This window comes from Myotis daubentonii, chromosome 8, assembly GCF_963259705.1.
Source record: "Myotis daubentonii chromosome 8, mMyoDau2.1, whole genome shotgun sequence".
Lineage (NCBI taxonomy): Eukaryota > Metazoa > Chordata > Mammalia > Chiroptera > Vespertilionidae > Myotis > Myotis daubentonii.
Genome location: NC_081847.1, coordinates 57,528,223 through 57,544,833, shown reverse-complemented (window position 1 = coordinate 57,544,833; position 16,611 = coordinate 57,528,223). Strand labels below are relative to the sequence as shown.

Genomic DNA, 16,611 nt, shown 5'->3' with positions numbered 1-16,611 from the left:
AGGCTGTATTTTGAGAAAGATATAACAAAAGGTTTCATTTCTTCCGGCTCCACCAGGTGCTTATTCCCTTTCTATTCGTGATTGGGATGAAGTAAGGGGTGACAATGTGAAACACTACAAAATTAGGAAACTTGACAATGGTGGATACTATATCACAACTAGAGCACAATTTGAAACTCTGCAGAAGTTGGTTAAACACTACACAGGTATGTAATATTTCAAAGGTGAAAATTATTTCTTCAGTTGTATTTTATGAGGACAGAATCCATATCTTCATGTCCTTTAGGTTTAGCATGTTTCTTTACACATAATATGTGTTCACTGGATGTCTTTTGTTTTCTAATTTTAAAATGAGGAACAGGTAATACTTATTACCTGAATTGGATTCTTGGATGATGTGCTAAAATCAGATTATCATCATTTGAGTCTTTATATTTTACTGGTATAGTGTTTACATTGGAGTTCCATTTCATGACAGCTAAATACGAAGGTAGATTGTGACAATAATTAAAAAGGCAAAACAAATATTTTATTTAGGGACACTTATTAAGGAGGTAAAGCAGCCCTGGCCGCTGTGGCTCGGTTGGTTGAGTGTTGTCTCATGCACAGAGAGGTCGCTGGTTCGATTCCTGGTCAGAGCACATGCCTGGGTTGTGGGCTTGGTCCCCAGTAGGGGGCATGCATGCAGGAGGCAGTTGATGGATCCATCTTCTCTATTTTTCTCCCTCTCCCTTCCTTTCTCTAAAACCAATAAGATCATATTTTTTAAAAAAAAGAAGGTAAGCTAAAAACTTAAAAAGTTGTGTCAGCTGTCCTTTTGGTTTACCTCCTTCTGCATGAGATGGACTACATAAGACTTCCTGAAAGTATAAACATAGTGAGATTTATTTATTAAATAAAATAAATCTAGTGAAGATGCATTTTTCTTTTCCTAAAAAATTAAGCTATATCATTCTTCAGTTTTTCAAGGATCTTTGAAAGGTATTTAATATTAGTCTATCTCAAAAAATTTTCATTATCAATTTGATACTTGAATGCATCTGAAAGTCTTTAAATGATTAATGCTAGGGGAGGGGAAGTTCCTATGGCAATTTCTTCTTCAGTAACAGTTAGCTGCAAACTGAGTTTATCAAGTGATCCTCCAATGTTGACATTGGTCAAACATATTGCCAAACAGTGGCATAAGTTGTGATTGCAATTGTTAGAATGCCAGTTTGCATGGTTACTTGTTGAGAATGGGAGGGAGCATGTCTTATTTACAATAAGAAAGATTGTATAAGCAGAATTCACAAGTCAAGCCATTATGAATTTGGGACTCCCTGTTTTTGTGTCTCCCTTATTTAAAAATTAGTTTTTTAAAAGAAGTTTTCCCTTGATTTTTGGTGTGCTTTTTATATTAGTGATTTTTAGAAATAACAGTTAATGGTAGTGTTCTTTTTAGAAAGAAATAAAGCAGAGTAGTCAAAAGTAGAATTTTGGAGGCAGCCAGACCCTGGGTTTGAATCCTATCTCCATTTACTAATTGGGTGATCTTGAGAGTGTCGATGAATTTTCCAAGACTCATTTATATGAGATATCTGTAAGTTGCTGAATTAGCACAATAGCTGGGACATAAGTATTCAATACATAACTTTTTAAATGTAATTAATAAAATGTTTCATTTCTTGTGTGTTTTGCTGTTTACATACATTTTTTTTCTGTTTTTATTTAAAAATAATAGAACATTATATTTTTTGTTTTCTATAGTTTCAACTTTTTAAAACATTGATACACTACATGTAACTTATTTTTTGTAAGTAATTAATTTTACAGTATAGTTTATTCATTTACCTAGAACATGCTGATGGCTTATGCCATAAGTTAACAACTGTATGTCCAACTGTGAAACCCCAGACTCAAGGTCTAGCAAAAGATGCTTGGGAAATCCCTCGAGAATCTTTGCGACTAGAAGTTAAACTAGGACAAGGATGTTTTGGTGAAGTATGGATGGGTAAGAAGCCTGAACTTTTGTGTGTGTTTTTGTAATTGTTTTGCCATAGATAAAAATACACAATTTATGGTAAGATATGTTGAAATATTTTAAGTCACTGTTGCTCATTGAAGTTTGCTAAGAATTTCTTTCAAATGTAGATCAAAATAGTAAGTGTTGTTTCTCTAGGAACATGGAATGGGACCACAAAAGTAGCAATCAAAACACTAAAACCAGGTACAATGATGCCAGAAGCTTTTCTTCAAGAGGCTCAGATAATGAAAAAATTAAGACATGATAAACTTGTTCCACTATATGCTGTTGTTTCTGAAGAGCCAATTTACATTGTCACTGAATTTATGTCAAAAGGTATGTGCATATAAGTCTCTTATTATCCATGTTAATACATTTTTTAAAAACAAGTCTTCAGTTTTTTATGTGTACAAATTTTTATTGTGTAGTGTTTTCTACTTTGAGATTTTTATGTAAACATTTAAAAGAAAAAAATCTGACATTGTGTTATTACAAAGGATAGTACAAAGTTTAAAAGGAAAATAAGCAGGCTGAATTTATTTTGCAAGTAAATAGTCCTTAATTTCATGTGACCAAAGGAAATGGAATAGCTAAGAAAGTGAAAAAGAAAGTATTTGTAAAAATTGAATTAAAATAATTCAATCAGAAAGATATTTATATCTTTGATACTAAATCAAAGAAATTAATTTTATTTCATTTTCATATAAGCATAACCTTCATACTCAGGCATCTAGAAACATTCTTTTTTCAGTACTGTCAGCTGAAGCGTCTCCATTTTCCCAAACCCCAAGTTGGGATCTTTAGTTCCAGGGTTGGTTAGGGCCAGGATTAAAAACAAGGGGAAGTTGTTGCTCTTCCCTCCTTTTCCCTTTTCCTAATGTGCTTTAGAAGAAAAACCAGTTACCTTCTTGAATTTTATCTACATTTTTAAACTCTTTAATGAGTCACTCATCCATATTAACGCTGATTATTATGACATCCCTCTCCAGTAGTCCATCACAATGTAGTTCCATCTAGTGGTGACAGGGTCAACTACAAGCTATACATTTGCTATAGGAAATGTTTCCCCCCCTAAAAGGGATAGAAGAACCAAAAGGTTAAAATAACTCCATAGCCTTCTAATTGATAGCCAAGACATACCTAAAGCCTCAAAGCACATGGTACTTTTTGGAAGGAAGCTCTCCTGCAAACCACTGCCAAATATCCCATTTCAGAGTGCATTAGATGAACTAGAAAGGGAAGAAAAGAGAGAACAAAGAGGAGATTTAAATCAAGATATTGATAGTATAAGAATACTGGTAAAGCTAATGGCCCATTAGCTTTGTATATTGATTTCAAGAATTATTTTATTGGGGGAAGCATGGTAAAAGTCTTGTTGTCAGGTTGCTGGGTTAGGATTATTTCTAGATGGGAGATTTAGAATGTAAGGTCACAAATATCCTTTCTATTTTTTAAAATTCTGTAATTCCCCATCTTGCAGTTGGCCATCTATAATCCATCCAAACTCATTGCCTCAAGTGCTTTCACATAAATCCACTTTTCTGGCCAGAAGGGTCTTCTTGTTGCTTCTTGTTTCCATGAGTTTGTTCATGTTATTTCATTCACCTGGAATTTGGTTTCCTTATCTCTTGACCAGTCCATCAACTGTACTTTATTCAGACTGTACTTAAGTCGGGTTTAGGAGCCTTCCACTGATAGTTCAATGTGTCATTATCATTATATCCTCTGCAGTCTTTTCAATCAAACTACTCTAGAAGTTATTAACAACCAGAATGTATTGAATGCTTCTAGTATATAAGGTACTCTGCTATTCATTATACGGTAGATTAAATTTGGAGAGAAAAGACCTAGACTTCTGAAGAGTTAATTTTTAGCATAAAAGTAAATAACAGTTTACTATAAACAAGTGAAGCTACAGGCCAACACATAATAAATTTCAGTAAGTATAATAGAAATTGAGGAAGAGATTACATCATAGGCTGGAATAAATTGAGAAAAATTAGTAGAAAAGAAAAGTCCTGACTTGCCCTTTATGGTTATGAAGCATATGGATGTGTAAAGGGCAGAGCTAAGAGGATTGAGGAAATGAGAAACAGAACCATAGCTAGTGAAAAGTACAGAAGTAGTAGAAGAAACTAGTTGGAAATAAGCCTAGAGAGGGGTATATGAGACAAGCTTAAGAATTGCTTTCAATTGATTTCACTATTATTTATTCAGTACTTACTGTCAGAGTTGTGAATGAGTTTTCGGGTCTATGAACTTTTTCTGAAGTTATTATGTGTCAATTTTTGCATAACTTATGTATGTTTTCTGGAAAGAGTTCATAGTTTTCATCAGATTCTCAAAATAACTTATGGGGCAGAAAAAGTTATGGACCACTAGTAAGATCCAAAACATTCTATGATAAATGGATATAAGAAACATTTTAAGGGGATTGGGTATTTTTATGATTAGTTAAAGATCAGAGAACAAGAATTGTCACAATGATACAAATTCCAATCCCAGATTTCTATACTCTGCAGATTTTGCACAAAATATTTTAGCACTTTTGTTACACTGAATGATGTTCTACTTAGAGTATTGATCAAAGAACTATCTTCTTTCTATACACTTGGTTCTGACTCTCCTTTTGCGCCTCATTCTCACCTTTGGGCTCTGTGTTCTTGCGTCGGAAGGACTGTTTTCAGTTCCCTGAACTTGCTGTGCTGTTTTATGCATTACAGACTTTGTACTTGTTAGTCCCTCTTGGAATTCCCTGTTTGCCCCCATTCTTCCTTTAAGATGCATCTTCTCTGTGAAGCCTTTTCTAACTTGTCTGTAGAATTAACTATAGCCACTGTGCCTCTACTGTAGTAACAATAACTTTAATAACTCCTACCGTACAATATTTGCATATATTTTATAGATATATATACTATCCTCCTATGTAATAAAGAGGTAATATGCAAATTGACCCATCACACCCTTGCACAAAGGCCACCCACATGTGGGCACAAGATGGCCAGCATGGGAGGGCAGTGGTGGGCGATCAGGCCAGCAGGGAAGGGCAGTTGGGGGTGATCAGGCCAGCAGGGGAGCAGTTAGGCATCAATCAGGCTGTCAGGGGAGTGGTTAGGGGGTGATCAGGCTGGCAGGCAGAAGTGGTAAGGGGCAATCAGGCAGACAGGCGAGCAGTTGGGAGCCAGCAGTCCCGGATTATGAGAGGGATGTCCGACTGCCGGGATTGGGCCTGAACTGGCAGTAGGACATCCCCCAAGGGGTCCCAGATTGGAGAGGGTGCATGCTGGGCTGAGGGACAGCCTCCCCCCCCCACACACACGAATTTCGTGCACCGGGCCTCTAGGACTTTCATATTAGATCAGTATCTTTTCAAGGGCAGAGACCATGACTTACTTATCTTTATATCCTCTATACTTTTTTGCAGTGCCTCATATGTAGTAGGCCCTTGGTAAATAATTTGAATGGGCAGATAAATGGACAAACACAGTAACATGTTCCCCTTAGTAAGTAGACAGACCAGAAGAAATGTAGATATTCTTTGACTTTGATACTTTATACATGAGACTAAGTCATGATTTTCCTTCTTTTATAATCATGTCACATAGAAGGGGCATTCTTTGTCTTGTTTCATTTTACTTTCCTTTTGAAATACTTTTAAACTTATAGAAAAGTTGCAAAAATAATACAAAGAATTCCTGTATATATTTCAGCCAGATTTGTCAGTTGTTAACTAGATATATCACTAATACAGACAATAAAGGGTTTTCCTCTGAACTATTTAAGAGTACATTGCAGATATTATGTTTCCTTCTAAGTATGTCAGTGTTTTTCTCCTACAGACAAGAACATTGTCTTATATAACAACAGTGTAATGATAAAGTTCAGGAACTATAACATGGATACAATTCTATTATTTAATACTAGTCTATATTAAGATTTCACCAGTCATCCTAGTGATATCCTTAATTACAGCAATTTTTCCCCGATCCATTGTCTAATCCACTGGTCGGCAAACTCATTAGTCAACAGAGCCAAACATCAATAGGACAACGATTGAAATTTCTTTTGAGAGCCAATTTTTTTAAACTTAAACTATATAGGTAGGTACGTTGTTATTAACTTAATTAGGGTACTCCTAAGGCTTAGGAAGAGCCACACTGAAGGGGCCAAAGAGCCGCATGTGGCTCGCGAGCCGCAGTTTGCCGACCATTGGTCTAATCCATAGTCACCAATTTCTTTTCTTTTTTTTCTTTTTTTAAAATATATTTTGTTGATTTTTTACAGGGAGGAAAGGACAGGGATAGAGAGTTAGAAACATTGATGAGAGAGAAACATCGACCAGCTGCCTTCTGCACACTCCCCACTGGGGATGTGCCCGCAACCAAGGTACATGCCCTTGATCGGAATCGAACCTGGGACCTTTCAGTCTGCAGGCCGATGCTCTATCCACTGAGCCAAACCGGTTAGGGCGTCACCAATTTCTTTTAGTTGTAATTTTTCTTTGGTTTTTAATCTGGAGAATACCTCATTCTGTCTTTCATAACATTTTTTTTTTAAGAGAATGGTACCATTGTTTTATAAAATGTGTCTTAATTTAGGTTTATCTGATATTTTCTCCTGATTAAATTGAGCTAATGGTATATTTGAAACCAGTAATAGAGGAATAGCAGCTAGACTTTTCATTTCTAGCCTTTCTCTCTGCTGTTATTCATAATACTTTGTTGTTCCATATCTTCTGCTGAAATTGAGAGAAGTCAGTTGGACTAACACTTCCACATAACTGAGCCACCTAGATTTACTTTTAAGTACCCCAAGATATTCCCAGTTGTCTTTAGTTCTTAATTCTGACTGACTTAAAAATATGTAAGGATACTGCTTTTTGAATCAAAATTGGAACTGTTGATCTTGATCAAAGCAAGGAAGGAATGGCTATAATCTGGTGAGATTATCTCATTTTCCTTTTTTCTTACGTTAACAAGAAAATTTTATAAAATTTCAGTTTAGGGCCTCTAGAGTCTTAAAGATAGTTATTCAGTAATTTCAAGCTACGAAAAAACGTTAAAGAATGAAAAGCTGAAGTTTTTGTATTGTGATGTGATTTATTTGCTTATTTTCTATGAATATCTTGCTGTCTCTTATAGGGAGCTTATTAGATTTTCTGAAGGAAGGAGATGGAAAATATTTGAAGCTCCCACAATTGGTTGATATGGCTGCTCAGGTACTTGTATATTATACCTGTATCATCCATTTGAATCGAAAGTGTGCACTAAACATGTAAAATAATTTTAATGGAATGCTATTGTTTGTATAATGAAATCATGAAATTTAAGAGCTGGAAGAGATATCCTATATAATAAAAGGCTAATATGCAAATTGTTCCCTCCACTAGGAGTTCAACCAGGGGGCAGGGCTGACTGGCCAACTGCCTGTGGCCCCTCCCCACAGCTGACCCAGCCCGATTGGCCCGATCGGGGCTGGTTGTCTGGACCCCACTTGTGCATGAATTCGTGCACCAGGCCTCTAGTTAGAGATAATCCAGTCTGATCTCCTAGTTATAGATAATTTAATTATAGATAATGTTGTATCTGAAGACCAGAACTATTTAAAATTCAGGTAGTATTAGTATTAGAACCAGGTATGTACCTACCATAACACTTCTGTCCTGAATCATATGGCCTTTCAGAAACATTCTGCATCCACAAATATAAAATCTATATATATTATTTTAATCCTCACCCAAGGATGTGTTTTTGTGGGTTTTTTTGTTTGTTTTTTTAATGATTTTAGAGAAATGGGGAGAAGGAAATATCATTGTGACAGAGAAACATCTATCGGTTGCCTCGCATACACGCCCCAACCAGGGATTGAACGCACAACCTGGGTATGTGCCCTGACAAGGAGTCGAACACACAACCTTTTGGTGTAAGGGATGATGCTTCAACCAAATGAACCACTTGGCCAGGGCTATATGTATTTATATTTTAACAGATAAATTTTTAGACAGTGAATGATAGCTATTCCTAAGGAAATAGTACTTTTGGAAATCTCAAATATCTGATGAAGTTTAGGGAAACTTTATACTAAGAAACTGTCTTGTGAAACATTAGCATATGCCACACCTAGTTCACACCCCTGAGTTCAAGGCTCTTGGACTTTGTACAGTAGAGGTTGGCAAACTGTTTTTGAAAAGAGCCAGATAAATGTTTTAGGCTTTGTGGGCCACATACATCCCTGTTGTTTCTCCTTCCCTTCCTCCTCCTCTCCTGTCCTCCTTCCCTTTCCCTCCTTTCCTCCCCAGTCTCCCATTCTCCTTCCCTGTCTTCCTTCTTCTCAATTATAGTGTTTTCTATTTTTCTTATTATCTGCAAAATTATGCCCTGTTATCTCCTTTCTAGATATGTGATTTTTCAGTGATCTAACTTAATACTAACCAAAATTGTTTTATCCCTCCTTTCCTTTGTATCATGTGTCTTTTTATTTTTCTCTTTCCAAGATTGCTGATGGTATGGCATATATTGAAAGAATGAACTATATTCACCGAGATCTTCGGGCTGCTAATATTCTTGTAGGAGAAAATCTTGTGTGCAAAATAGCAGATTTTGGTTTAGCAAGGTTAATCGAAGACAATGAATATACAGCAAGACAAGGTAAAATTATTATTTTGTTTGTTAATCCTCACTTGAGGATTTTTTTTTCATTGATGTATTTTAGAGAGAGTGGATGGGGGAGTGACGGGAGAAAGAGAGAGAGAGAAACGTTGATATGAGAAAAACACATTGATTGGTTGCCTCCCACACGATACCCGACCAGGAATTGGGAATTGAACCTGCAATGCAGGTATGTGCCTTTGACAGGAATTGAGCCTGAGACCCTTCAGTGTGTGGGCTGATGCTCTAACCCAGTGGTCGGCAAACCGCGGCTCGCCAGCCACATGCGGCTCTTTGGCCCCTTGAGTGTGGCTCTTCCACAAAATACCGGCTCTTCCACAAAATACCTACTTTTGCACATGGGCCAGGAAGTTTCAATTGCACTGTACGTGTGTGCTCGCACATGGTATTTTGTGGAAGAGCCACACTCAAGGGGCCAAAGAGCCGCATGTGGCTCCTGAGCCGCAGTTTGTCAACCACGGCTCTAACCATTTAGATACTTGCCAGGGCAGTTGCCCCCTTTCTAATGAAACCTTTTGTGATTGTGCTAGTGAAAATTGATCTTCTGTTTGAACACCTAAAGAACTATTTTATAACACTATATTCATATATATAGAAATAACCTGAAGTATGTAAAACACCTATTGTCGCCCTATCTATCTATATAAAAGCCTAAGTGACTGGAACAACCGGTCGCTATGACGTGCACTGACCACCAGGGGACAGACACTCAATGCAGGAGCTTCTACATGGTGGTCAATGCACTCCCACAGCCAACCTTCCCTGGCTGCCAACCTCCTGTTGTTCCTCCCCCAGCCGTCAGGCCCCAGTGGCTGGTGGCCAACCTCCCATGTTCCCCCCTCCACGTTCTTTCCCCCAGCCTACAGGCCTCGATCAGCCCTGATTGCCAGCCAGGCTAGGGACTCCACCCGTGCACAAATTACATGCACCGGGCCTTCAGTAAGTATATAAGCTACATGAAGGCTATGCTTTTCTCTCCCATAACAATTACCATAATGTCTTGTGCATAAAAAGCATACAATACATATTTGAATTAATTAATACAGACTTTAAAAATTATATTACAATAAAATTTTCCGGAGAGATTTCATAAAATGAAAAAGAGATTATGGTCAAAAACCAGTAGACATTAGAACCCAACAGAGTATGCCTTCTTCAACCAATGATGAGCTATGGCTGTTAGGTGATAGACTACTTAAAAGTTACTGGTCCTATAATACACAGGTTTTTTTAATTTTTTGTTTGTTTTTCATCTTCACCCAAGGATATGTTTCCATTGATTCCAGAGAGAGAGAGAGAGAGAGAGAGAGAGAGAGAGAGAGAGAGAGAGAAAGAGAAACATCAGTCGGCTGCTTCCCATATGCACCCTGACAGGGGATTGAACCAGAAACCTGGATATGTGCCTTGACTGCAAATCAAACACATGACCTTTCAGTGTATGGGACGATGCTCCAACCAACTGAGCCACAATGACCAGGGCTATAATAACACGTTTTATTGTTGTTGTTGTTTTTAATTTGTCTTCATTGTTGAAAGTATTTTTTCCTCTATTGACCCTCTCCACCTCACCCTATCCCCACCCCAGGCCTTCCCCACACTATTGTCTGTCCACGGGTTATTGCATATAAGTTCTTTGGTTTATCTTTCCCCCAGCCCCACCCCCGAAATTCATCAGTCTTTTGTATGCTTCAGTGTCTCTGGATCTATTTTGTTCATCAGTTTATTTTTGTTCATTAGATTCCACATTTTAAATATTTTAAAAAATGTTTCCCGTGTGTCTTGCACTTTTGAAGAATTTAAATCTGATGACATATACAATAAAGATAGTGACAGAAAGAAAGTTAGCCCTCCTTATTCCATTATTTACACAAACAGATTTTTAAAACAATTTACTTAAGCAAGATGTCATATTGTTTTAGGTGCAAAATTTCCAATCAAATGGACAGCTCCTGAGGCTGCACTATATGGTCGATTTACAATAAAGTCTGATGTGTGGTCATTTGGAATTCTACAGACAGAACTGGTAACAAAGGGCAGAGTGCCATATCCAGGTAAGCTTGCATTTACTAGCTCTTGTTTATCCCATTAGTGACCTTAATTGGAGATTATTAGGAGCAGAATGTAAGGGTGAAGGCCTTTTTTTTCTTCTTTCATTGTCACTTTCTCTCTCTCTCTCTCTCCCTCCCTCTCTCTTTATTTTGGCATTGGATGGACAGCAACCTGTGAGAGTCACAATCCTTGATATAGGATAGCACATGAGGTTTGCCCCCTTTGACTTCAGCTTTCTCTCTTAGGGCATTTTCCAAAAGGGCTATTTATCTCTACTGTTCTCTCAGATAATAAACATATCTTAAATATCCTGGCTCATCTTGCCCTCCCCAACCTCCCTCTCCAAGCCCCTCTCTTACAAGTTGTGATAGGTAACACAGGGTGAGCTGTGAATTCCTTGTACAAAGGAATACAAGAAAGGAACTGTGTAATAACTTGAAGAAGGTTAAACAGGTGATGTTAGATAAAGAAACTTACAGGAAAGTGACTTGATATAAAGTTACATAGTAAGTGTACTTGGCAAAACCAGGACTAAAACGCTTCTTCTGAATTTCTATCTGAAAGTTCTTTTAGACACTATCTTACTGCTCACTGTTCCCTATTAGCCCACGTTTGGTAATTAATAACTATTAATATCAGAACCTCAAAGTACCACCCTAAATTTTCATTAATCAATTGGGATTGGCTTTTGAAGGCTTTAGTGTTGAAAGTAAGGTTTATTGTGGAATGAAAAAAACTAGATCTTCTGAAACAGCCTCGCATTTTCTAAGGTCTTTTTGATATACTTTGACATTGAAAATTTATTTCTTTGTTAAAATAATTTCAGCCCTAGCTGGTTTGGCTCAGTGGATGGAGCATCGGCCTGCAGACTGACTGGTCATGGGTTCGATTCCAGTTAAGGGCACATGCCCGTGTTGTGGGCTCAACCCCCCAGTGGGCGGCGTGCAGGAGGCAGCTGATCAATGATTCTCATTGTTGATGTTTCTCGCTCGCTCGCTCGCTCTCTCTCTTCCTCTCTGAAATCAATAAAAATATATTAAATAATAAAATAATAATTTCACTAAGTAAACTTACTATACTTTGAATCATTTTGTGGCTAGGGGATTTATTTTATTCTCTCCCCCTCCCCCCCAGTTTTATTGAGAAATGACTGACATACATCACTATATAAATTTAAGACATACAGCATAATGGTTTGATCTACATGTATATTATGAAATGATTACCACAATAGGTTCATTATATGTTAGTGGTGGTTGGCGTCATTGGTTTTTTTTTTTTCTGTTGTTTTTTTCCCCAATATATTTTTATTGATTTCAGAGAGGAATGGAGAGATAGAAACATTAATGATGAGAGAGAGTCATCGATTGGCTGCCTCCTGCACACCCCCTACTGGGGATCAAGCCTAAAACCTGGGCATGTGTTCTTGACTGAAATGGAACCCAGGACCCTTCAGTCTGCAGGCCGACGCTCTATCCACTGAGCAAACTGGCCAGAGGTGTTTTTTTTTCTAATTTATCTTTATTGTTGAAAGTATTAGAGATGTCCCTTTCTTTCCCTTATTGACCCTTTCTAGCCTCACGTTTACCACACTATTGGCTGTGTCTTTTTTCTTTTTTAAAAAAATCTTTATCGTTGAAAGTATTACATAGGTTGTTCTCCTCCTCCCCCCCCCCCCCATTAACCTCTTCCAGCCTGCTTCTGTCCTCCTTCCATCCCCCCAGGCCCTCACCATCCCATTGTCTGTGTCCACAGGTTATGCATATATGCATAAATGTTCAGTGGTTAATCTATTCCCACCCACCCTCCCCTGCCTTCCCTCTTAGGTTCAACAGTCTGTTCATGCTTATAAGGCATCATTGGTTTTTAATGTTTGAATCTTGTGTGTTAGGTATGGTAAACCGTGAAGTGCTGGAACAGGTGGAACGAGGATATAGGATGCCTTGCCCTCAGGGCTGTCCAGAATCTCTACATGATTTAATGAATCTTTGTTGGAAGAAGGACCCTGATGAAAGGCCAACATTTGAATATATCCAATCCTTCTTGGAGGACTACTTCACTGCTACCGAGCCACAGTACCAGCCAGGAGAAAATTTATAATCCAAGTAGCCTATTTTATATGCACAAACCTGCCAGAATGTAAAAAACTTACGTAGACTTCCTCATATACAGGAATCAAAAGAAGAAAATCTTCACTCCGCATGTTTTTAATGGTAAACTGGAATTCCAGCTATGGTTACGCAAAACCACTTCTTTGTGTTCCAAATGTTAAACTCTATAAAGTACCAGTGATGAATTTTTCAACTTAATTCAGGATCCAAAGAAAGTATAGCTAAGATATTGATGACAGTGTGAGTGATAGCACGGCAATGAAAAGCAACAAGGCTACTGTTCATAAGTCACTTCCTTTCTTATTCCCCAAATTCAGAATTTTTAAGAGAAAATTATTTATCATTATAGATAAAACTTGGGAGATATGAACAGTTATGCCATAAGTTCTAAAAATCAAGGAACTTCATGGGACCAAATGATTCCATTCCATTTTTTAAATTTGCTCACATTCATTATTCTCAAACGTTTTTTCTATAAGTTGAAGTTAATATACAGTTTTAATGTATGCCTTCCTTGCATGGAAATGAGCAAGGTTTTTTAGAAGCAAAAAGGAATATAAGCAACATCTAACTTGGTTAAGTGTTAGACGATAGCAGTGGGATTTGAAAGTATAGTGCACCTGTTAAAATTCAAACTTGTGGAAAGTAGAACTTTTTCACTTTAAATCATTTTCTGAAAAGCTCAGTTTGGAATAATGAAGGGAACTACAAAGTAAGTTAATCTTTTATAAGTTTGCATTAATTTTTTTAATGGCAATATTTAATTGAAATTGTACTGTCCAATCCAAGATATCCAATCTTTAGAATAGCATGAAAAAATAAATCCCAGAATTTAAATAGGTATTATAAGATATTACTAAATATGTACTTATGGTATGATGGGTGCCACAAATGTAAAAATATCACTAGATCAGGGATTTGAATGCACTTTTGCCCTTATTGCATATAGACTAACAGAGAAGAATTGTATTTAAAAGAAATATGAGAAAAGAAAAATGTGAAAGTTTTACAGATAGAGGGATGGAATGTTATGTTTAATGTTGATTTATGGAATGACAAAATGGCTTTGCTGGCACTCAAAGCTTCTCATCTATTTTTTGAGATATTAAAAGAGTTGTAAGATAATGACTGTAAGACTAATCTAACCATAAACACTAAATAACTGTTATAACCTCAAAATAAATTAAGGCTTCCCACTAATTCCAATGATACAGCTTTTCTGCAAAACATTTTTAAAACTCCAGTTTTCAAATTCGTGTTTGAATCTATATTCACTTTTTTAAAAAAATATATTTATTAATTTCAGAGAGGAAGGGAGAAGGAGAGAGGATAGAAACATCAATGATGAGAGAGAATCATTGATTGGCCGCCTCCTGCACACCCCCCACTGGGGATCGAGCCCGCAACCCAGGCATGTGCCCTCGGCCGGAATCGAACCTGGGACCCTTCAGTCCACAGGACCCTTCAGTCCATCCACTGAGCCAAGCCAGCTAGGGCTATATTCACTTTTTAAATATACTTAATGGTGATGAATTTTCCCCCTTTTAGAATTGAGTTGATTTAAAGTGGAAAACTTATTTAGAATAATAGTGGTGAGAAGGGGGGGACAGTTTTTGCTCATTTAAAGTACAAAAGTAAAATATACAAAATAAGACTGATTTTTATAACTAACTTAGAAATTCTAAAATATGAATTTGAATAGCAGCATTGGCCTAAGGATCTAGCAAAGGAACTGAATATGACAAAGTAAAAGTCTGGTATTTATGTTCTAAAATACTCTTTTATAGTCAAACTCTAAATAAAGCAATATAGCAGGTCCCATATTTTAGGAATACAGTTTTTAGCTACCATCACTTACCTGATCATTAAATGTAACATTCTGTGCCATGGTATCTATGTGGAAATTCAAACCGTTTTAAAATGTGACAGATGACCTTCATGCAAGTTGGCAACAGTTCTGGTACTAAAAATTGTGGTGGTTTCTTATGTTTACGTAACCTGCTTAGCATTGAATCCCTCTTCCAAGAGGATCTTCCTGTGAAGACTGCCATCAAGTCACCTTTACTCTTAATGTCTGCAACCTGTGACATCAGATTTTTAAAGGGCTCATGTGAACTATGGTATAATTTTTCTAGCATTTAAAAAAGGGTAATAAAATTAAATGTTTATGTACTAATTCTGTTCAGAAAAATAAGTCAGGAAAAGATGATGGTATTCCTTTGGTTTTGACTAAATGGAGCTGTTCCTTCTAATATCAGTTGTATAGTAAGGAAATAACACTAACTCACTATGTATTCAGTTTAAATGGTTATGTATTTTTAACTTGCCAAGAAAAATACCCAGCTTTGTATATTTGAGGATTTTCTCCCAACACCTTTTCACCTTTAATATCTTATTGTGGAACTTTTAACCCTTCCCCCCCCCCCCCCAAAAAAAAAAAAAAAAGTTGGCAAAAACAACTTATAGCACAAACACTTTTTAAAATAAATAATAGTAGCCTAAAACTTAATATTTTTATAAAGTATTATATTGTTTTGTGGATAATTGAAATAAAAATTCTCATTGAATGTACACCACTATTCATACTTTCTCACCAGATTTTTTAAATTGGTATTTAAAGCAAAGTATTTAGAAAAAAACATCTTCAGTTATATCAAGTTTATTCTATGGTGGTTTTTTTTCCACATCAGGTGAATGACATTATTTTTACAAGTTGCTTTTTTTTTTTAAGTAATATCAGCAACTACTGGCTATTCACAGAGAATCTGTGCTGAAGAATATAAAATAGAATAACCACTTCTGATCATAAGGAATTTAATTTTCTAGAAATGAAAAAATAATGAGCCTATTTCTGTGTATTTTAACTTCTTTAAGTATAATGAAAATAAAATTATACTAAATTATGAATGGACAATCAAAACCATTTATATTCAATAAGGTATTAGTATTACCTTTTACTATATATATATCTAAAATTATTGGTTTTGTTTTTCCCTGGTGATTTCAGATGAGTAACGTTTAGTCAAACACATCATTTAGTAAACATATATTAAATATTTTTTACAATATAGTAATAGTGCCTCAATATTTTCCTATTTTGCTAGTTGTCTTTTAATGTTGCATGTAATATTTTTGACATTTTAGTTGTACATTTGTATGTTGTCAAGCCTTTTTTATGTTTAAAAAGTCCTTTGCATTCCAAGATTAAATATTCATCTCATTAAATTTTATGCTTTTCTTCTTTCTATTTCTCTTTAATTCATTTGGAAGTTATTTGGGCATAAAATGTGACTTAAGGATCTAGTATGATTCCCTCCCCCATATAATTTTCCCAACACCACTTATTGGTTAATTCATTCCCATCCATAGTTTTTGGTTCTTTCCTTTATTTATGCCTCTATCTCCACACATCTATTTTGTCCAATTAATTTGCCATTCTTCCAACAACATAACACTTTTAACTACATATTAATTATATTGATATTAATTTTAATCACTTGATAATGCATTTTATTAATTAAGCAAGTTGCCTTTGATAATTTCTGTTAAAAATCTTGGTAGTCCCACAAATTCTTGATGAAGTTTAGATTTTTTCATATTTCCAAAAATTTCAAGTGAGGTTTGGGTTAAGATTGCATCATGCTTATAAATTAATTTGGTAAGAACATTTTTCAGATCAGTCTCCCCATCTAATTTATGCAAATCTTCATTTACATGTCTTGATAAAGATCTCCAATACTTTTCTCTATGGAGTTAGAAAATGAGCCTCATCTCTTGTCTG

General features: G+C 36.1%; 1 protein-coding gene across 4 annotated transcripts in view; it reads left to right on the top strand.

Annotated features, from left to right (window-relative positions):
* YES1 (YES proto-oncogene 1, Src family tyrosine kinase) overlaps nt 1–16,077 on the top strand; it is a 54,309-nt gene extending 38,232 nt beyond the window's left edge. For 2 of the 4 annotated variants that reach the window (XM_059706513.1, XM_059706512.1), the window contains exons 6-12: nt 57–206; nt 1,835–1,990; nt 2,159–2,338; nt 7,144–7,220; nt 8,496–8,649; nt 10,590–10,721; nt 12,611–16,077. In XM_059706513.1, the coding sequence (XP_059562496.1) occupies nt 57–206; nt 1,835–1,990; nt 2,159–2,338; nt 7,144–7,220; nt 8,496–8,649; nt 10,590–10,721; nt 12,611–12,819 (1,058 nt within the window). In that variant the 3' untranslated portion in view covers nt 12,820–16,077. Of the gene's footprint in view, nt 1–56; nt 207–1,834; nt 1,991–2,158; nt 2,339–7,143; nt 7,221–8,495; nt 8,650–10,589; nt 10,722–10,886; nt 10,928–12,610 lie in introns of those variants that run through there. The other 2 variants (XM_059706515.1, XM_059706514.1) reach the window with 2 other exon arrangements.
* The last annotated feature ends 534 nt before the right edge of the window (nt 16,078–16,611 follow it).